This window comes from Solanum verrucosum, unplaced genomic scaffold, assembly GCF_900185275.1.
Source record: "Solanum verrucosum unplaced genomic scaffold, falcon-dt-bn FXZP01000009.1, whole genome shotgun sequence".
NCBI lineage: Eukaryota > Viridiplantae > Streptophyta > Magnoliopsida > Solanales > Solanaceae > Solanum > Solanum verrucosum.
The window spans coordinates 5,432,546-5,454,413 of record NW_026020231.1 but is presented as its reverse complement, the minus strand read 5'-3'; the positions used below and the strand labels follow the sequence as shown (position 1 = coordinate 5,454,413).

The 21,868-nt window shown below is 34.7% G+C and overlaps 4 protein-coding genes across 6 annotated transcripts; 1 reads left to right on the top strand and 3 right to left on the bottom strand.

Moving 5' to 3' along the window:
- Positions 1-5,000: 5,000 nt before the first annotated feature.
- Positions 5,001-8,660, bottom strand: LOC125832329 (G-type lectin S-receptor-like serine/threonine-protein kinase CES101). The gene is made up of 7 exons (XM_049511469.1): positions 7,450-8,660; positions 6,924-7,031; positions 6,632-6,840; positions 6,356-6,566; positions 6,036-6,273; positions 5,802-5,952; positions 5,001-5,388 (listed from the first exon to the last, which is right to left on the bottom strand). Exons 1-7 carry the CDS (start codon positions 8,609-8,611, stop codon positions 5,077-5,079), a joined length of 2,391 nt encoding a protein of 796 aa, XP_049367426.1. The 5' UTR covers positions 8,612-8,660; the 3' UTR covers positions 5,001-5,076.
- A 974-nt stretch (positions 8,661-9,634) lies between these two features.
- On the top strand, positions 9,635-10,922 carry LOC125832253 (mitochondrial arginine transporter BAC2-like). The gene is made up of 2 exons (XM_049511398.1): positions 9,635-9,879; positions 10,115-10,922. Exons 1-2 carry the CDS (start codon positions 9,646-9,648, stop codon positions 10,781-10,783), a joined length of 903 nt encoding a protein of 300 aa, XP_049367355.1. The 5' UTR covers positions 9,635-9,645; the 3' UTR covers positions 10,784-10,922.
- Positions 10,923-11,146: 224 nt separating this feature from the next.
- On the bottom strand, positions 11,147-12,413 carry LOC125832251 (pyridoxal 5'-phosphate synthase-like subunit PDX1.2). Its single transcript, XM_049511397.1, has one exon. It carries the CDS (start codon positions 12,190-12,192, stop codon positions 11,275-11,277), a length of 918 nt encoding a protein of 305 aa, XP_049367354.1. The 5' UTR covers positions 12,193-12,413; the 3' UTR covers positions 11,147-11,274.
- Positions 12,414-14,993: 2,580 nt separating this feature from the next.
- Positions 14,994-20,778, bottom strand: LOC125832382 (periodic tryptophan protein 2). 3 transcript variants are annotated; one of them, XM_049511525.1, is made up of 8 exons: positions 19,470-20,778; positions 18,840-19,091; positions 18,626-18,718; positions 18,089-18,460; positions 16,179-16,523; positions 15,776-16,003; positions 15,483-15,680; positions 14,994-15,308 (listed from the first exon to the last, which is right to left on the bottom strand). In XM_049511525.1, exons 1-7 carry the CDS (start codon positions 20,685-20,687, stop codon positions 15,510-15,512), a joined length of 2,679 nt encoding a protein of 892 aa, XP_049367482.1. In that variant the 5' UTR covers positions 20,688-20,778; the 3' UTR covers positions 14,994-15,308; positions 15,483-15,509. The 3 variants fall into 3 exon arrangements, with proteins under 3 accessions (XP_049367482.1, XP_049367481.1, XP_049367480.1); XM_049511524.1 differs by having other exon boundaries at positions 14,994-15,236; XM_049511523.1 differs by having other exon boundaries at positions 14,994-15,223.
- Positions 20,779-21,868: the final 1,090 nt, after the last annotated feature.

Here is a 21,868-nt window from a genome sequence, read left to right as displayed (position 1 = left end):
TTTGATTTACTAGAATATTCAGTTCTAAGTTATAGTTTGAGTCAAATACTTCAATTATAGGAGTATAATACTTTGTTTTTGCAATTTACATCCATACTTTAAATCTTGATGCTTGCATCTTTTTGGACAAGTTATTTGATAGGTGATTGAATCTGCAGTATTTGTCTTTAAACCATAGAAAGATTAATATATGTGTGAGAAGTTAGATATTGATATGTCATTGAATACTAATTATGAAATTTTGAAAGTATAATAAACTTATATTTTTTGACATATATATAATTCAACATATTTAACCTGAATTAAAATATATATTTTGGTCTTTCAGGTAAGAAAATATATATGTTATATTTAGACTGAAATATGAAATAACAGTACAAATATAGCATACCAATAATTACTTAAAGGTTTAATATGTTTAGGTAGATATCACATGAACTACAAATAAAATTTACCAATAATTAAGAGACCAAAAATATAACAAACAAAAGGAATCAAGATCGGCAAGAAATTAAACGCAGAATAATTCAGTTATTCCCAACTGCGATGTCCAAGTGGCCCACTGCCTTGTTTCGTAACTCGTAAGCAACCAAGCGCCGCTGCCAAAAGGCATTCCTTTTTTTTTTTAAATCCATCTGATATCGGATAGAGTCTAACTAAATTTAAATTTATATATTTTGAAATAACTGTTTTTAATAAAATTCTTTTCATTTTCAAAAAAAACTTAAATTTCTTGATTAAGAGCGAAAGAATCTTAATCATCTCATCAGCATGTGTGATAACCTTCCTTGACTTAGTGACTAACTATTTATGATTGTGCCAAATAGAAAGGTGCAGAATATTGGTCACAGCTGTATATGATTAATTAACTGAGCTGTACCTAAATACAGTTGTTTCCCGTGTTAGATTTCCTTCAACTTTACAAAAAGTGTGACCCTTTTCTTCATTTTTTTAAAAAAAAGGGACAAATAGAAATTGTTGTCCATCCTCTTCTTTTTTTTACGATAAATTGATTTTCAGAGTGATGATATTCTTGTGATCTTATTTAATATATCCAAAGAACTTGGAAAATAAAATTTAATTGTTTCATAGCATAAATTGAAGGGATAAAGGTCTGAAAAATATCTCAACTTTGGTTGAATTTGTTGTTGCGATACTAAACTTTCATGAGGATTTATTACCTCCCTAAACTATTTAATACCATATTTTAAACATATATATTTGTCCACATGGAAATAAAAAATAATGCAAAATTATAAATAGTAATGTGTCCACGTGAGCACATATATACCTTTAAAATACACTATAACATAGTTCAGGGGTAAAAAATACGATATTAAATAGTCTAGGGAGGTAATAGGTCTTCATGAAAGTTTAGTATCACAACAGCAAATTCGACCAAAGTTGAGATGTTTTTCAGACCCTTATCCCTAAATTAAATGATAAAAAGAGAAAGTCACTTGAAATGTTTGTTTGGTTATGTTTTGTGTCATCATATGCAAAATTATAAATCTTAGACACACATTATTAAAAATTCACTATTTTCTTATTGAAATTTTCCACCGAGAATCATAGTAGTATTATAAATATTAGAGAAGTGATACAATTTCAAACAAGCCCCATATTCGTTTGTTTGATTATAAGAAGCATAAAAAAAATATTCATTGTTGATGGACAGAGGTTTTATGGTCAATTATATTAGTCAAATGATAAAAAAAATTAAAAATTTATATCCAGCCTTCCCTATATTATACACGCATGATCACTTGTTTTAAAGTGTTCTGTGGTTAGTAGATATCCATGTGCATTGTTTGTTCATTTGTAAATGCTAATGAAGATATATTGACGGCAACGAATTGAGAATTTAAATTTTTTAAATGATACATAATAATAATAATAATCATAATAATTAAATTCATAATTAAATATTATACAAAATTTGGATAAAAACTAGTGAGTTCAGATGTATTCACTGATAAAAGGCTAGATCCTTGCCTCAATTTATAGCTTGTTTAGTTAAACTTTTAAGATTTGAAAAAATGTTTTATGTAAATTGTTTTTTCGAAAAAATATTTTGAGAGTAGTAGATTGTGTTTGGTAATTAATTTGAAAAACATTTTCTCCAGCATTAGAACAACAATTTGTTTCTTATAAGGTTCGAAAAATACTTTTGAAGATAAACTATTTTATTCAGTCTCCGTAACTACTAAAAATTACTTATTTTTCCTAATAATTTGACCAAATACATCAATATTTTTTTATTAATAAAAAGTAAAAAAAGTTAATTTTCTATTTTTCTAGATGCTTGGCCAAACGAACTATTCATAAATATTATAAGCATGGATTAGAGAATCTCCTTAATTAGTCCAATCTATTAGTATTACTTAAACGCCAACCGTTCCTTGTATTGCTAAAGTGATGATTCTATTCTATCTTAGCATGATGGAATTATTATAATTATTAATATTGACAACCATTAATCATAAGGAGAAAAGTAAATTTAAATATAAAAGTATGGTCATGTTCTCCCTAAATGAATATATACTTAATATTCTTTTTTCCCAATCTTAAATATATGGTAATAAAGTAGTAGAATTTTTCTAGTTGATGCTAATCATATACATTAAGATCTACCTAAATTCTCCACCATACTCATTTAAGAAATTCACTTTCTACCCCAAAATTCCATAAAATAGATAGAAAAAGGAAAAGTAACTAATTATTTATTCTTTCAACGCTAACTCTTTCTAGTGCGTGTTAAAAGTGATGATTCTAGCTTCCCAGTATAGAATTATGACTGGCAGCCATTAGCTTTAAGCACAAAAAGAAAATTAAAATATATAATATTTGTTTTAATCAAATAATTAAACTAATCCACCCAAGGAAATAATGATTACTTTTTAGCTTAGGATAAGGAACTGGTTTGATCAAACAGAGGTTTTGTTAAAGAGTTATCGTCGTATTATCATAATTCATAACGCGTTTTAAATCTCCATTCAGTCTTCCCCCACTGAATCTCGATTAGTTGAAATCCTAATAATTATTACAAAATAATCTATAAAATATCCATCTTGTTGGAAAAGAGTGTGTTACTGCTTACTGGATCTGTCTAACGTTGATCTGAATTAGTCCAGTGAATTTCAAAAACCTAATTACTAGTAATACTTAATTAAACAAATAATATTAGTTAAATTTGTTGTTTCTCCTATTACTCAATATGACAGTGGGCCAATGGACACTAATGGAGAGGTTAAACCAATTTAATTCATCTGGATTTATTTGGAGACAAATAAAAGTACACCGACTTTTATTCTAATTACTATTATAACCAAGTCAATGGCAATAATGCATAAGGAATTGGTTAACTGTGAATGAAATGACACATTATATTATTGGTGGTTTTGGCGACATAATTTGTTTACCTGATGGAGTTCTCTGTAAGAAACAAATTAATTAACACAAAGAAGATGGTACATTCACAACAAAATGACTAGTAACGTAACATTATTGTCCCATCAATTATTAGCTAAAGCTGTGAAATTAAGCATTTCCAAGTGATTTTGGTCACTCTTTTGTCGATTGTGGATGTCCACGTACAACAACTTGATGAGCTGCCTAAAACTCATTAAGAATTTAAGATAATTACCTTTTGCAAGAATATATTTTTTTGACGAGTTTACTTGTTTATCTCATGTATGGGTTACTATGAAAAAAATAAAGCAAAATATGTTGACAAAAAGAGCTAGTTTCTGGCGCTCAAATTAGTTGTGGCTGTATTTTAAACGTTTTGCAATACTGAGTATTTCTAAATGTCAGAGAAATTAAATAACGTTTACTAGTCATTTTTGAAAATATATTATATATGATGTGTCATATTTTGTTATGTCTTTTTAATTTATGACATAATGTGTACGTGGGATACTATGATACAAACATATAAATTTAAGCTGCAAAAAATATTATTTATTTTGGTGTTTGGCATAGGACATAACTTGTTATGCTGCAATAAAATATTATTTGTTTGTCATTTGTATGGCATAACTTGCAAAAAAAAATTATAATACGAAATATCAATTTATGTTGTGCAAAAAATTGTTTGTTATTTTGAAGGGATATTTTCGATCACTTATTCATTACTTAAAAGTGCTGTAAAGCAAAAATTAAAGACCATAATTTTAAGGAGCAAAAGCTAAACACCATCCCAAAAATAGGGCATTTGCGAGAATGAACCAAAGTTTAACAAGTTATACGAGGCTTGTTAAATTTTGAACAAGTGTATTTGTGGACCCAAATATCCCTCAAGATGTGTATATTTGTGGACCCAATTTCTCTCTTCCTCCTTTATTTTTTTTTTGGAAAAAAGAAATTGTGAAACTTAATGTATTTTTCTTGAATTATTAGATTAAGTTTTTCTGAATTTACATAAAGTCCGATTACTAAATTTGATTTTGTATGTTCACATTTGGATTAATTTTAACTCGTTGAGTATAACCAACTTCAACTTGAAGAGTTGAGCAGAGTGTTGTTCTTGTCATTATAATTAATACTCTTATTGAATATTCACAATAGAGTCCGTAGACACTATTCTTTGGATGCATGTGAGGTAAATTTGCTCCAGTGTAGTAGAAGCCCACAATTGCACTAGGCAAGTCTCATACAACCAAGAAAGTGTGTAGGAGGTTCATTTGCATGCGTCTAACTATTTTTACGCAGTATAGTTTGGACAAGCAACAAAGGAACGTGGGAAACATCTATTTGATTTCTAGTGTACAGATACTAATCATCTTTGCAAAACTAGTAACAATTACTACATTTATGAGTTCTGATTTCAGTAACAATTGATACTCTGAAAACTCATTTGCATTCAAAACAAATGTGTAAAAATTGTTTAGACACAGTATAATCTTCAAAAGGCTCTAACAAGCTTACTTTATTTTGTCAACAACTCATACTTAATATCGACGCTAGATAAAGTAAAATCTGGATGAAGGAGACAAGCAGTGGTTTTTATTTTTTATCATTAGGGAGATTGCATATTACCATTTTTTACAATTTTGAGGGGTGCAATGATGAAAGTCATCTCGCTACCATATCTGAAATTGATAGCCCATTTGTGGAACAATGTCCAACTTCTTCGCGAGTTTCAGTCTCAGTCATAGCTGTCTCAATGAAAAATGCTGGTTGCTTGGGGACGGGTAGTTGTAGGCTATCATTTGTGAGCATCATAACCACATTTGACATGGATGGCCTGTCCATAGGATTGACTTGAACACAGAGTAATCCTACATGAATGCATCTCATCACTTCGTTCGTTGGTGTTGATTCATTTGTCAATACAGGATCTGTTAGTTCTTCAAGGACGCTGCCTGCTTTCCACAATTCCCATGCCTGAGACAAATTGAGCATATCAAGTTTGAAATTTCCTTGTTCAACTCAGTGATCATGCCAGGGCGGATCCAAAACAATGTAAAGTTGACAGGTTGAACCTTTAAAGTTTTTAGAACTAGACTCATTATACTTCAGAATTTTATAATTCAAGTGATTTTCACATGTAGCTCAATGTTTCGTGTCTTGAGTCGAGGGTCTATTGAAAACAGCCTATCTGCCTTTACTAGGTAGGTAAGTCTGTGTGCACACCGCCCTCCCAGACCCAACTTGTGGCCTGTGGGATTCCAATGGGTATGTTGATGTTGTATATTTATGTTTTGTTTCTAAAGTATTGGGTTTAGTTGAATTCATTGAATAAACACTCCATCCGCCTCTTGATCATGCTATATTGATATTTTACGAGAGGAACTTACATATCCGATGAGGTTTAGTGGGCGTTCTAAATGATAGCAGCTGTTGTTTCTTTTGCCACTCAAAATCTCGAGTACTAGAACTCCAAAACTGAATACATCTGTCTTCATGGACACAATGCCATTCATGGCATATTCTGGAGACATATAACCACTGAAAAGGTAGCAACTTAGCACATAATAAAAAGGACACAGTGAATCACCATTGTTAGATAATTATATCTATCAAGGACTTACTAGGTACCAACAATTCGCTCCGTGTTTGCTTCAAATTCTTGCATTCCAAATATCCTGGCCAACCCAAAATCTGAGATTTTGGGGTTCATATTGTCATCAAGCAAGACATTGCTGGCTTTTAGATCTCTGTGAATCACCCTCAGCCTTGAATACTTATGGAGATAAAGTAGTCCCTGAGCAACTCCTTCAATAATGTTCATACGCGTATTCCATTTTAGTGAATCTTTTCTGCTAGGATCTGTTCAATCAAAATGGGAAGGGGTATTAGTTATCAAATATGATTAATTAAGCAATTTAGGCATGAAATTGGAAATCCATACCAAATAGGAAGAAGTCTAAGCTTTTGTTCATCATGTATTCATAAACTAATATCTTCTCTTCCCCTTCAATGCAACATCCTAAAAGTCTGACAAGATTAGTGTGCTGGAGTTTAGCAATCAGCACAATTTCGTTTTGAAACTCAACCAATCCTTGCCCTGAACTTCTTGAAAGTCTCTTGATGGCTATCTCTTGCCCGTCGAGAAACATCCCCTGAAATTTTTGCTACTTAGCAAATCTAAAAATCAGCTTAAGACAAAAAGCTTCTAAACTTTTACCTTATAAACAGGTCCATAACCGCCCTGTCCCAACTTATTGGAAGACGAGAAATTGTTTGTGGCCATATTCATAGTTTCTAGGCTGAATATGTGTATATCATGCCTGAACTTCTTCCTTAGTCTAGCAGTCTTGTTAGTATTGTACTGGCCAGAAATGGTCTTAGGATCTTCAAGCTCGTATAATATTTTCTCCATTTGTCTGACTTTGCCTAGGTGACAAATGCAAAATTGAAGATTTCAAAGACAAATAAGTGTCACCTTAGACTAATGCTAGAGCAGATGTATTGCTCACCTCTTGCTCTGAGTTTTCCTCGTATCAGACAGAATAAGGAGCAAATAAACCCAAATACCATTAGGGACACTGCTATTGTCAACCATATCCACCATTTCCGCTTCCTATCTGTCAAAATTGCAAGTCAGTGTTTATGACCAAAATTCCACATATTTACCTTGGGAATACACTATGATGCTATCATAATTGTCGGTATTCTAGAAATACCAAAAAATAATAATTTAATAGCCTCCAAAACAAGATTCTCTATGGTATGGTTGTTCATTTGCTCGAGTGTATTTTTGAAATGAAGATGACACTCTTATTAACTCAAATCCTGCAGCATCGCGATCGGAGAAAATTGCTTGTTCGAGTACTAGTAATTTTTTGAATGACGTGCAAATGAGAGTAATGCAGATTGGTGATATTAGTGTGATACCCTCACAAAACAATTTATCTTGAGCTGGATAAAGTAATCATAATATGAGATGCAACATTATTAACATGTCCTCTCACTCTATTGAATAACTTTGTACTCAAGAATTACCTTTTCTTGTAAGAAAGAAAACATCTCTGGCTAGACTGTTTTGTGCTGTCACAAAACTCGTGTCATTCCCCCAAATTTGACAGCCAATTCCGGTGTCACTATCGACTGAGGCATAGGCAACACACGAGCAGTCATTCTCACACTTGGCCTTGCAATCAGAGAGGCTCAAAGTATAGTTCTCATCAAATTTAACGCTGTCTCCAAACATGTAAACTTGTCTAAGCTCAAACCAGTACTTTTTAGCTGTCCTGCACTGGGGCAATACCTGCTTTACGCAGCCAGCATGGGGAGTCTCATTACTACAATTACCAAACGCTGCATTTCCTTTAAAATCACCCTGAATTATTCCAAATGGACTCACAAAGTATCTTTGATATTCCAATTCAACAGTATACATAAAGTATTTCTCATCCTCATTTGAGACATATTTAAGAGCAAGATGGCCAGTAGGCCACGGGCCACTCTTCCAATAGACCTTTCCCATCCACAAGATCATCAGCTGATTTGTACCATTAGGGTCAAGACCAAAGGTAAAAGACCCTGAAGCAGGTGCTTGATCATTTACCCATGAAGTCAGTGACCATTTATGCCCCGTTCGCAAGTTAATCCCAAGCTTCATTCCAGGCAGAAGTGTATCAGTTGGATAATCAAAGCTTTGCCACAGCTTTCGATTTACCAAGCTATTGGTATTCAGTTCCCTCAGCACAAAATTCCCATTTTCGAGTAGTATAGCAGTTAAGTTAGTGGCTGTTGTTGGTGTAGCACTGAACAAAGTAACATTACCTTCTTTATGAGAAATTATTAATCTGCCATCAGGAGCTATCATAAGACTTCCAGATGTATCCGTTATCGGATCGTCTCTGTTAGCTATCCATAAAGCTTTTTCATCTCCTCCTCCGTTAACATCAGAGTACATATCAAGACTTGGCCGAGTGTAAAATATACCCAAGTAGCGGTTCCTTGACTTGCCTGGACTGAAAAATTGCATTTTGAAGAAGCCATTTGCTGAGACCAGCTGTTGGTAATCAGCTAAACTTTCTCCCTTCAATATTGAGTTGAAATTAGCAAAATCTGCACGCAAAAAGTGACAGGATAACACGAGGATGAAAGCAATTAGAATTCTGTAGGTAGCCATATGAGAGAAGCTCTCTAATCCACACATGAATGTTTTCAGTCAAAATAGAATGACCAAAACAGAGACAAGCATGCTGTTGGCTTTGATTTCTTTTGTTGACCAGGTTTTTTTCTATTTGCTTTAAATTTCAAACCTGTCACCCTCTTTTAAGTGGAAACTTCTTGTATAATTGATTACTAAGAATTTTTAACAGTTGACTGGGTCATTCTGCTGTTTTGGATTACTCCAAATATACCACTTTTTATGATTTAGTTTTACATACAAGAGAAGGATCTATCGGAAACATCTTCTCCATCTCTATGACGTAGGGTAAGATCTGCATATACTCTACCCTCACCAGATTGCACTACCGTCTACAATGAGTATATGTTGTTGTTGGATTTAGTCTAAGGAAGTTATCCATTTGTTTATTTGAAAGAGCAGTCTTGGGGATATTTTTCAGGTCAAAACTATCAGCTTGGGCTCTTACCCTCGTTAAAGAAACGAAAGTCTCTCTCAAGTTATTTTTCAGCCAACTTTACAGTCCTCATATAACTTACTTCGTAGCTGGTTATCAATTGCAAAATTTTCTGATTGATTTTCAACTTACGATCATTAAGAAATGACATGCAAAATTAAGAATGATAAAATATTTTTAAATTGGACGTTCAAAATTTGCCAGCTCTGCTAACCTTGATTGTATTTGTTACAGGTGGTATAATAGTGGATTTCCTAAGAAAGAGGTGGCTGGCCGCTTCATTTAGTAGGCCTCTACCAACAAAATACCATTGGTATTTGGTGGCACTAAAAGAAAATCAGGTTGCAATGTCGCACATTTTCAAGATTCAAGGCCTCATCTCTTTAACTACCAAACAGAAAGGTGCAATGCATTTTTTTATATCACACATATTTAAGCAGAGGTCAATTTTTGTATTACAGAGATATTCAAGGAGAGGTCGTTTCTTATACTAGCAAAATTGGGAAAACACATTGATTGCTGTCCAGAAGAGAAAAAAAATATTAAATAGATTTGAAGGAGGAAGTAAGGTATTTGTGGGTGGGGTCTTGGGGATGAAGGGGGCATGGATTTTTGGCCAGAGTTTCTTGCAAGTAGTTGGGGAAAAGATTTTGTGGCTGGTGGATTTGGAGGAATAGCTGGTCTCATTTCTGGTTATCCACTCGACAGCATCAGAGTTCGCCAGCAAAATTCGAAGAGTGGTTCTGCTTTCAACGTTTTCCGCCATGTAGTCGCCAAAGAAGGCCCCCTGTCTCTCTACAGGGGCATGGCGGCTCCTCTAGCATCCGTCACTTTTCAGGTCATTGTTGTATTCCTCCATTTACACAACTTCTGTTATAGAATATGGATATGATTTTCTGTTATCGCGATGATTTATGAGATTAAATATATAAATGTACACTTGATTTGAAGGAATCATCGGAATCATAAGGCAAAAATAAAGTAGATTCCTACTTTTGGCAAATATCGTATCAAATCAAAGTTTCAAAGTTCATTCCTACAATATCAAAACACTAGTTTGCTCCCTATTGCAGAATGCCATGGTATTTCAGATCTACGCAATGCTATCCCGAACATTTGACAGACAGATCCTAGCAAGCGATCCACCCTCATACAAAGGAGTGGCTTTGGGTGGCATTGCAGCAGGAGCAATTCAGAGCCTAATTATCAGCCCTGTAGAACTGGTGAAAATCCAACTACAATTGCAAAGCAGGACCAATCAATGCAACAATCAAGTAACTAGACTCAAGGGTCCAAGAGATGTCACAAGAAGAATTGTCAAACAGGCAGGTTTGAGAGGAATCTACCGAGGATTAACTGTTACTGTCCTCAGAGATGCACACTCTCACGGTCTATATTTCTGGGTATATGAGTATACTAAGGAGCAACTTCATCCTGGCTGTCGCAAGAATGGCCACGAGAGCTTCCAAACAATGCTCCTAGCAGGTGGTCTTGCAGGGTCTGTTAGCTGGATAAGCTGCTACCCCTTAGATGTTGTTAAGACCAGACTCCAAGCTCAATCACAGTCTAAAACTGCAAAATACCATGGTATTGTTGATTGCTTCAGGCAAAGTGTAAGAACAGAGGGATATGGTGTGCTTTGGCGAGGCGTGGGAACTACAGTTGGCAGAGCATTCATAGTGAATGGGGCTATATTCACTGCCTATGAAACTGCACTGAGGTTCCTTTGCAAGCCACAATGACAATGATCATACAAATGTCCAATCTGAAAATGCAATTATAAAACAGGACTAAAGAACTTCTTTAATATGCATCATGTTGTTGAAAGAGAAAACATCCTGAGTAGGGCTCTGAAATACTGATCATTCGTTCATTATGATAGCAATTATTTAGCCAATACATCCAAATGCAAGAATTGACTGGATTCGATTTGATCATCCGTCGTCTCTATATTCATTACAACACACAACTATAAACATGTAAACAATATCTAAACAAATTGATCAACATGCCTTCACAATATTGTAATATCCAGAGTCATTTCAAGTCAATGTTGCCATTTTCTTCTGATGCCACAAGCATGTAAACAAGCCTAAAACATGGTATGTTAAACTCATCATCAAGTTATTGCAAAAGCAAAACCAAGAAAAGATATTGTTCACAAAAGCTGAACTGCAAAATACATGATACTATGATCAACAACAGACACAAAAACAGACTCAACTTGATCTCATCAGTAGGTCTCATCACTAACAAATCGCTCGACCCTGTTTTCGTTCAGATTTAGACCGCCCATTGCTTCCTCCAAACCACTGCTAGCCGCGGCCAAAATATGGGGATCGTTATAGTTCCTGACAGCCTGCACAATTGCCCTAACTTTCTTGTAAGGATCAGAGCAATTGAATATATCCGAACCAATAAACACACCATCACAACCCAGCTGCATCATGAACGCTGCATCTGCAGGCGTGACGATTCCACCAGCAGCAAAATGAACCACAGGGAGCCTACCCATCTGCTTCGTCTGTGCAACAATATCATAAGGTGCACCGATCTTCTTTGAGAAAGTGAAGACCTCATCATCATCCATGTTTGATAGAATTCTAATATCTCCCATCACTTTCCTCACATTGTGGACTGTATCAACTATACTGCCCGTACCCGCTAGATCCCCTTGGGTCCTAACCATGGCAGCGCCTTCTCTGACTCTCCTTAACGCTTCTCCAAGATCTCGACATCCACAGACAAAGGGTGCCCGGAAATTATGTTTGTTGACGAAATGATCTTCGTCTGCTAGTGCTAAAGTCTCGCTCTCATCTATATAATCAACTCCAATAGCTTCAAGGATCTGGGCTTCAACAAAATGACCGACACGGGCTTTCGCCATTACAGGAAGCGCAACTGCCTGCTTGATCTCCTTGATTAGAGACGGGTCGGGCATACGCGAGATTCCGGGTCCTTTAGGCTCCGAAACTACAAGACAACAAACTCCGGCCGACTCGGCAATCTTCGCTTGGTTGACGGTGGTAACCTCCGCAATCGCTCCTCCTCTAAGCATTTGAGCAATTCCAACTTTGATCGAGAACGTATTCTTCTTGGTATCAGTAATGGCGCTGCCACTGTACACTGTAACGGCACCGTCTTCTTCCATTTGCAAAAACTGTTTGTGAAAATGCCTGAACCAAAAGTAGATAACAATTTCTCAAAACAGTAAAACTACGCCGGCGAGATTGGAATATGTTGGTGGAAAAATGATGGTGAAGAATGATATAAAGAGAGGTTCGGTGGGAGAATAGGAATGGGGCGGTGAGATTTAGTTTGTTCTAGAAACTGCTAGTAGGTGTCTGCGTGTTTTGGTCGAAAATGTAAGAAAGTTCGGATGGTTTCGATTCCACCGTATCAAATCTAGGCTTCTTTTACTTATTATTATTATTTCCGTAATGTGTGGGGTTGGCTCAACATAATTCATACTCCGTTAGTCTATTTTTAAGTGTTCAATATTGATTTGATATATTTTTAAAAAGGATAAATTGAATGAGTATCATTTTGTTTCATTACTTTTGGAATATAATAAATTAAAATGTTCTAAAAATTGACTATAGTTAATATTCTTTCCGTCTCAGAAAAAATAATCAAGTTTGATTGGCACGAAATTTTAAAAAAATAAATATAGAAGACTTTTCAATCTTGTAATTTAGAATTAAAGTTATGTTAAATATAATAAAATGTCTTTTAATTTTTTGTAGTCTTGAACATGTTACGTAAAACTGAAATTAAAGTGTTATAAAAAAGAAAAGGTTCATTTTTTTAAACAAACTAAAAAAAAAGTAGGTCTATTTTTTAATCAGAGGGAATCACAAAGATAAATTAGAAACTATTCCTAAATAATAAATTATAAGATAATTACTACTAAATTGGAGGAACAAAAGTAGACATCTATTTATAATATGTGATAGACGGACATAATAAAAATTAAGTAAACAAGATTGGTGTATCTTATGATAAGGTAGAATTAAATGAGTGATAAGATATTTAGTTAAAACGACAGTTAAATTCGAGCAGAAATAACTTTATAATAATAATATATAAGTGCAACTTTTACAAATAAGATTTTAGAAAGATATTGTATACACCATAGTTATTCTTACCTTACGAAGGTAAAAGAAATTCAATAGACTCTCGACTAGGGGCAGCTCAACGCAATCAGAGGCCTAAAGCGAAATTTCAACTAAAGGCCGAAAATCTAAATAAACTTCATATGTATTAATTTTTTTAAAAAAAAAAAATCTTACACTTTTAAATGCAAAGTATACTTAATAGTTTTTTATAAATGATTTATTCGATTCCTTTTTCAATTATTAGCTTTAGATAAAATTTTATCAATTCAACATTGAAAAACATTTTCTTACTCGGACAATTATTATATGAATTGTTAACATAGAATTTGATTCAAGAAGTTGCTAATTTTGTATACCCCACATTTTACTATGCTTGTTGTAATGCTTGAAAATCTAAGAATAGAAAAAGAATTTATAATTCACTTTGTTCAACACTTTTCGACTATTGATTCATATTTTTGATAGAATATTACTCTAACTTATCAAAAATTTAAAGAAAAGAGTGTAAAAGGAATTAAAAAGAATAAAATAATGTGAATATTAGCATAGAGAATGTAAGAAAATAAAACAATTTTTTTGATTTCTTCTATTTAAATGAGATTAAAGAGAATAAAATATTGTTTTAAAAAATATATATTTTATCATAAATAATTAATCTTTTCTATAAAAAAAATCAACACATAATTTATTATTGTTAAGAAATTGAGGCCCCCTAAAATTGGGGCCTAAGGCCAATGCCTTATTCAAGGAAGCATAGAGCCGGCCCTGCTCTCGACTCAAAATATTAGTAACTTATCTTTTCAAAAGATATTTATCGAAATAAACATATTAATTGGTCTGAAAATCATGATTATCAAAAAATTAAAGTAACATTTCTATAATTATATTTTCTTTTATTCTATTGTTTTTACTGAAGACACTAATTGTTGTTTTCTTTTGATTTTAGATTTGTTCACTACGTATTTTTTGCACTAAAAATTTCATCTTAGTGGTCCCAAGGTCAACTGATAATTGCTTTGAATTTTGTACCGTCAAAATTTTGAAGTATATAGAAGATCAGAGTATAAACTCAAATTTATATCGTCTCTTCAAACTCCATTTATAAATTACATATATACTCTGCTCTTTTCGGACTCCTTTCGTAGATTACAATAATGTTGTAGTATATTATATTACTACAGTTTGTCGCAGTTATTGTTACTACAGTTTTACCCGATGATTCAGCCATTTGAATCAAATAAAAATAAACTGTGATCACTTATGGACCTCAAGTTACTGTCAAATTTTGACTTGACACACCTATTAAGAAAACAATAATTAATATAATAAATTACTATTTTACCCCTCTTAATTAATAGAATCCCAAACATATTTATGCACTTCATTTTTCGAAGACTTTAACTCAATGTTAATAAATTGAGGGTCTAATAGAGCAATTTTTTATTATTATTTCTTGATTTGTCAAAAATGGCAAGTAAAAAGAAATCAAATTAGGAAATATTAGATAAGTAAATCCGAATGGAGGGAGTAGTCCAAAAGGGAATGACTCATAGATGTTATTTGCCTTAAAGAAACGAGATTGCTTTAGTTAGCTCATAAACGAGAATGAATAAATAAGATTTTGAATTAACTTGGGCATTTCAAGAAGTGCCCTAATCTAGTATACAATGACTCATTCCACATCCTAAACTTGAAAACCAAAACTTCCACATCTAAACCAAAAACAAAAAATGGCATACAAATACAATGCCCAAAATTTTCATTTCTAACTAAAACCAAAAAAATGAGACTGCTTAGGCAAGCTGGTAGTAACTCAGACCATCTTCTAAGACAGAATTAATGTGCTTACCATGTAGGTCCAATGAACGGTTCACGGTTGAGTAAGCATCATTGTCTGAAGCTTGATTTTGCAATAGTGGATGAATTGTGAGCCTCAATTATTCTCCCACCCAGATACATGCATCTGTCTCCGGTATAAGACAATAGTGTGGAACTGGTTGTCTTCACGTCACTTAACTCTGGGAAGCATAATCAAATTGTTACAACCAGATTTCCAACGTAGTCCTGCAATACGTCACTAGAACATGTTCACAGTGGTTTCAATGACACCAACAGAAAGATTCAGGAAGCATCGAGATTGGCCAAACAACTGGACAGGAGGCAAATGAAATCATATATAAGCTATTGAAATATCCTGAAACTAGTGAGCATTCTCAAAATTGAGGTTTCTAAAGCTATAGTACTTCATAAAAGCAATTGTCATAAACATCCTACACTAGTTGACGAACAAAAGCAAAAATCCTAGAATTTAGAAAGAGCTTACCAAAGAGCAACAACGCAAAGAGAACTGTCACTTTGCATCACTTGCAGAACACAAATATCGGAGCATATATTCATTAGAGTTGCATGTATCAGCCAAATCTTGATGCAACCTGGTAATTGCCTTCTGTAAGGATTTTAGAGCAGGAAGCAAGCTTCTGGATTTCTGCTGAATAGAATTGCCGTGGATTTTGCAAAGTTCCTACCAGACATGCAAAAGGATTAAAAGCTGACAAATGTGTACAACACTTGTCAAGGTAAGAAAGAGCAAAGAGGAGGTTGTATTTGATAGGAAACCTGACACCATCTGAGGATAAACTCCATGTGTGGGCAGTTCTCCAGCAGAGATGCTAATGCCTCAACTAATCTCTGAATATATTTAACAGGGACTGAGGATGCTACAGCTGGTATATCTGCAGGACTGACACCAATAATGCACTTCTTAATCAAACTATCTTCATTTAAACGTAGACTAAGAATCACTGCTCGACTAGTCTGATTTTCCTTTAGTGCTGCATCAACAGCCTGTAAAACAAAGTACATACATAAGCGTATGGAAATGTGTCTATGCACAGATGCCATGATGTTTTTAAATTTGGAAAAGTCAAGAAACAAGAAATCTAAAAGTTACTTCCTTCAATCTCATTCCATAACCAATTCCTGGGTTTCAGGACTTTATTCTAATTAAACAAGGGCTTACTTCTGGTGTAAGATCTATGTCTAGATCAGTCGGGTCAAAGATAAAAGACTCATCCATAGAATAAATCAAGACCCCTTCTGTAGTTGCAGCTGCCCAACTCCTGCCAGTCGGGGCAATTCTCAAGCATTTTGTTCGAATAACTGCTCTTCCATGGTTGGGCATTGACCCGGGCAAGTCATATGCCAATTTATTTCTCACTTGCTTATCAACACCTTCTTCAGTGTCACTATTATCATCATCAATCAGATTGAGTGGACCACTCTCTGTCATGTTTTTAGAGTTCAAAACATCCAGCACCCCATCCAAGGAAAGATTGTGGGTTATCTGGAAGCGACGCAGCAACACCTGCAAGGCAATATGTTTTCTTCTTTTGGTCAAGCAATGATGCACTCGAAAGCAAGAGAATAAATTTTACAGCTTCATGGCACAAAAATACCAAATCGGCTAGAAAACAGTGGGACCAAATAAGGAAATGTATAAGGGAAGATTCCATCCATCTCTAATCACTAGTGTAGGGAGAAAACTTTTCATAGTTGTACACAAACCATCAACTATTAGAACATTATAATGATTCTCAAGCTTTCTGATTTTTAGAGCACTGATGTGAAGAAGGAAGTGTTGCGTTACTGTGAACATCATGATGACTACAAAGACTATCTCCAAGAACAAACAGACCAACTTTTACGAGGTCATCACTGTTAATTATACAATAATGTAAATCTAACAAGAGCTAACATGTGTTTTAAGTTTGATCAGTGGAGTCCCTGTAAAACTCATTCACCAGTACCACCCAATAACTACAAACCCCAGAATTTTCCTAGGAAGAAGATCAGAACCATTCCCCCTGTTTAACTATTCACCAGTAGCTCAAGTACATGGAAAATAATTAAGCATCTCAAGTGCAGGTTCTTATAAAAGAAGCCAACACTGTTCATGTTTTTCACTTATTCACAGTTTCTAGGATTTAGAATGTAGGAGATACAATACACAAAGTAAATTAAAGGAATCCAACTTAAACTACCGAAAGAATATGTTACAAAAGAGCCAATTTGCATTTTTTTCAATTGGCTATATTGTCTGCCATTTTTTCCCATGACCAGAAAAAATATAAAGAACTATCCCATGTGCTCTTATTCATTATTTGAGAACATTACCAAAATGGTTCCAAGGGGAATTATCTACTTGTTTGCTTATCTAGTTGCAGCAGGGGATACTGATAAAGATGCCCAAGATTACAGGAGGTATTGACTTTTGTGTATCACATAATTCATTTTCTACCAATTAATTAGGTATTTGTTCAACCATGCGTGATGCAATTATCATTAATCAACAAAGTCATACTTTAGTACAAAAATATTCTACTCATCTACTGTAACCTGATGAGTGCCATCGCATAGCAAATCACAACACAATTATGTATTGGGTCAGTGAAATGGCCAAAATAATGGATTGTAGATATACCAATTCAATGGCACCTCAGCTAAAGAAAGAGTACTGTGATATGAAGCTCCACTAGAGAGATCCATCTCTTTTTGTTTTCTCTTTCACGAATACCCATTTCTTTCATTCTACAAAAACATATTTTCTGCTTTCGACCTTATTTAACTAATGTAAACTATAGTTCATTTTACTGTAAACACCAAGTACACTCAAAGAGCAACATATAATCAAAGAATTTACAAACTTTTGAGTTCAAGTTCAAAACAAACCCACTTACGAGATGAAGATGAAACTAACTCACCACCAAATCAAAAGAGAGAATGAATGCAATCAATAAAAAGTGTTATTTTTTATGTCACATAAAAGCATATTACTAATTAGGAGAGAATCGTAATTCACCAAGAGCACACATTATATGTAATACCAGCATTCCTAAGCAATAATACGTAGCATTGAAAGAAGCCACAGACCTGATCAGCAACATCATACATACAAATATATTTACTATTTCCACCAGCTAATATATAGCTCCCATCAGCGGAATAACACAAAGTTGTGAAGCACTTCCCAGATGTCGAGTTAGCTGCTGATCGACGATCAGTCATGAGACGTCCACCTGCAATATCCCTACGGCCTTCAATTGTGTACATCAGCAGACCCTCAATTGGATCCCAGAAATGAATATGTCCATCCAGGGTGCTACATGCCAGCTGCTTGCCATCAGGACGATAAACAACCGTGAGGACATCATGAGTGTGAGGAAATGTTTCAACTGCTCCTTTTCCATCAAAAACATCCCACAAGCGGACAGTTTTGTCCCATGATGAGGAAGCCAAAGTAGCCTATAGAAAACCAGAAAAAGTTAACCAAGCTCTACAAAATTGTTTGACTATATTGATTTATGAAGCTTTAGTATAATGTTGTCAATGCCAGTGTAGAGGATTGAAAAAGGGAAGAAACCTGACTTAAATTATTTCGGGAATCTTAAAAATTAGATAAAGACTCACATTAGTCGGAGAAAATACTAGCCCATGAACAGGACCCTCGTGACCGCTAAGAATGTCTAGCAATCTGCCCGTCTTCATTGACCAGACGAAAATCTATGAAGAAAAACAAAGATAGTATATTTGTATCAACAGCGAAGTAGAAATTAGTATTATAATCAATTAACAACAAATGATGGTACAAGATATGATCAAAATACAATCAGAACTGCACTACCTCAAATGAGTCAAGGGTTCCGGCACATATCACTTCACCACTCTGATCAGCTGCTAAAGAAACAAATTGCTTAGATGTAGGGGTAGTAAAAGTTTTAAAGTTTCTATATCTCAAGAGATCCCATGCACGAACTGTCCCATCCAAAGAGGCGCTTAAGAGACAGTGGTTGCCAGGCATGAAATGGAGTGCTGTAACTGCATTTGTGTGCTCGGAGAATGTTACAAAGCAGAAACCGGATGAAACAGTCCAGACCTGCAAAACATAGACAATGAGTTTTTCTGCTTTAGCGAATACCAATGTTAACTGAAAATGAAGATGCGGAAAAATGGGAACTTTTTTTTTTCCGGAGAAGTGGTAATTATTAGGTAAAAAGGGAGGCATCCAGCAATCTACAATAGATACAAAGTCATCCAGTATAAAAAATTTCAAATTATAACCGGTAAGAAACAGTTGCTTCAGTAACTTGATGTATTGAACTCTACATGAGCTTATAACTATGGTGTCCCTAGCAGAACTGAAATAGATGCAAACTTCCAAGTTTTGCCTAAGTGGTCATAATTACTACTTCTGAAAACCTTTAGTCAACTTGCATAAACTAGTTCACATAAAAGCAACTCTAAATCCTCTTACCTTAATTTTGTTGTCATCTGCTCCTGTGGCAACGAGCTGAGAATCTGGTGAATATGCAAGGCAGTTTACATCAAAATAGTGTCCCTGTTGCTTCAGTATGTAACTCTCTGACTTCCACTCCCATACAAGCAACTGTCCAAGCCTTGCACATCCGAATGTCAACCAATTCCCAAGATCATTAAAAACAGCCGTAGTTATCTTCTCTCTCGAGATGGACAACAAGTGAATGCACACAAAATCAGGCATTTGATAAAGCCCAAAAATGCCATTAGAAAAACCAACTACAGCCATATCAAGACCCCTATGATAATCACAAGCTGTTAACTTTGCTGGTGCTTGCATGAAGAAGTCTTTCTTTATCAACTCCCATTTCAGTTTGTGCAACTGAAACCTATCATCTAGGTCCAATGTATCATCTTTCCCATCAAAGTTCTTTCTTTTTTTGACCCTGCTATCACTATCACCTTCTGCATTGTTCCCTTGCCCTTGCTCTGGTGTACCTGGTGATTCTGGCTCTGAAGCAAGTGATGGTTCATCAAAATTTCCATCCATTTCACTATATCCCCAGCTAAAAATGGCACCATCTCGGGATATGGTATAAACTCTACAAACCTTATTAGTTTTCTTATCAGTTCCAAAGAAAGCACCTACAATCACATCCCTATGGCCTAAAAATAGAAACGGCTTGATATATTTAGTTGATTTTTTCAAACAAAAAAGCCTAGCAGTTAGGTCTTTAGACCCCGCCAACACATAACCAGAATCTGGGCTCCAATCTAGTGACGTAATTCTATCATTACAATCAGTAAACGTCCTGATCAACTCAAACGGAAAGAACTCTTTTCTAAAACCAGGTGAGCGCCAAATTTGCAGGAGCTTACCGGCGGCAACCGCAATAAGTTGTCCATCGGGGCTAAACTTGGCAGCCGCCACAGGATGCTTGAAGGTGATGCGATGGAGGACGGCGCGGCGGAGGAGGTTGATAAAGAGGCAACGGTTGTTTTCGTCGATAGCGAGGAGGAATACGCCATCAGGAGAGGCGGCGATGCGGCGGAGATTGGTGGAGGACTGTGAAGGCAATGTAATAGTTTCGGATTTGATGAGGTCAGTGACGGCAACACGGTTACCGATAGGGGAGATAAGAAGACTATTGTTCACTACTAAAGCGTTGCCGCCTCTGTAAGGAGCTCCGAGGAGATTCTGGAACCTGTAATTCATGGCTATGCAGTACTTGCAGAGAGTGTAAGAACGAAGACAATGGCGAGAGTAGCTCAAAACGAGGCCTTTCTTAAATCCTGCAAGAAGATGGGCGTTTCTTAAACCCTAAAAATTGCCGGTCCTGTTTTTGTTATTTTTGGTCTTTTGGGTCAAATCCGGTTTTTCCTCAGTTGTTATTTTTGAAGTTGAATATTATAAATAAATATTTAGCCTGCATTGGACATGCAATTCCATATAATAATAGTTTGAATCATATTTCAAATCAGTGAAAAAAAATAGAGCATGATTTGAGATTTTAAATTATAATTTGATCTTATAAATTTATATTTGAAAAAAAAAATCTACCATTTAAATCTTACAAAAAAAAATCAATGTTTGGCATTGACTAGTGATTAAGCATGTGTATTTAAAAGATACGTAATTACAATCATTTAATTATATAAAGAATATGGAGATATGTGATTTCACAATTCATTGTCTTACAATATTTTGAAATCTTATTTATGAAGTATGATGGCTTATTTGTTAAGATTGAAATTTTTTTTGGTTGTATTTATGTTTATGAGAAAAAAAAGACAACTTAAAAAATTAAAATTACATGTCCGAATAAGACTTTTAACTTCATAATCATATTAACTTAAACTTAAATTATGATTCCATATCACATGCCAAACGGACCCTTAGGAGCCAATTTTACCATGAAACTTTTTCCCTTCTTTCCGATTCTTAAGTTGATGCTGTAAGATATATGCCACGGTTCCTTCAGTATACAGAACACTTGTTGTGCCAATCAAATCAACTAATAAACTATGGCTTGTATAACCAAATTTTACATCAGTCACTACTAAAATTCATGATATAGTAGTATTTCTTTTAAGAAAAAAAGATGACTGGCTAGATTAAAATTAGAGATAAAACTGGACAGAAGAAGCACAATTTTCTTGAAAAAACGTTAACATATAAAGATGTCCGCAAGTAAATTATAAGAGAACCAGAACCAGAACTTTATCTTGTAGAATGTTTCCAAGTCCTAGCATTCACCAAAGGCATCTATCAACCACATGAAAAACTGCGCGTGTACTTCTCCTGTATAATCGTATTCCCATGTTCTTGTCAGGGGTCAACTTGAACATGAAAACGTTGTGGAGTTCATCATCTGGAACCCTCAAGTCTGAGCCTTG

What these genes read in the sequence shown, in the direction of transcription:
- LOC125832329 (XM_049511469.1), bottom strand. Translation starts at nt 8,611, where the DNA reads ATGTGTGGATTAGAGAGCTTCTCTCATATGGCTACCTACAGAATTCTA. An exon ending in GTTATGGACCTGTTTATAAG is followed by an intron (nt 6,567 to 6,631) that starts GTAAAAGTTTAG and finishes CAAAAATTTCAG; the next exon opens with GGGATGTTTCTCGACGGGCA. An exon ending in CACTAAACCTCATCGGATAT is followed by an intron (nt 5,389 to 5,801) that starts GTAAGTTCCTCT and finishes AATTTGTCTCAG; the next exon opens with GCATGGGAATTGTGGAAAGC.
- LOC125832253 (XM_049511398.1), top strand. Translation starts at nt 9,646, where the DNA reads ATGGATTTTTGGCCAGAGTTTCTTGCAAGTAGTTGGGGAAAAGATTTT. An exon ending in TAGCATCCGTCACTTTTCAG is followed by an intron (nt 9,880 to 10,114) that starts GTCATTGTTGTA and finishes TCCCTATTGCAG; the next exon opens with AATGCCATGGTATTTCAGAT.
- LOC125832251 (XM_049511397.1), bottom strand. Translation starts at nt 12,192, where the DNA reads ATGGAAGAAGACGGTGCCGTTACAGTGTACAGTGGCAGCGCCATTACT.
- LOC125832382 (XM_049511525.1), bottom strand. Translation starts at nt 20,687, where the DNA reads ATGAATTACAGGTTCCAGAATCTCCTCGGAGCTCCTTACAGAGGCGGC. An exon ending in GAACCCTTGACTCATTTGAG is followed by an intron (nt 18,719 to 18,839) that starts GTAGTGCAGTTC and finishes TTTTCTTCATAG; the next exon opens with ATTTTCGTCTGGTCAATGAA. An exon ending in ACATAGATCTTACACCAGAA is followed by an intron (nt 16,004 to 16,178) that starts GTAAGCCCTTGT and finishes TTTGTTTTACAG; the next exon opens with GCTGTTGATGCAGCACTAAA.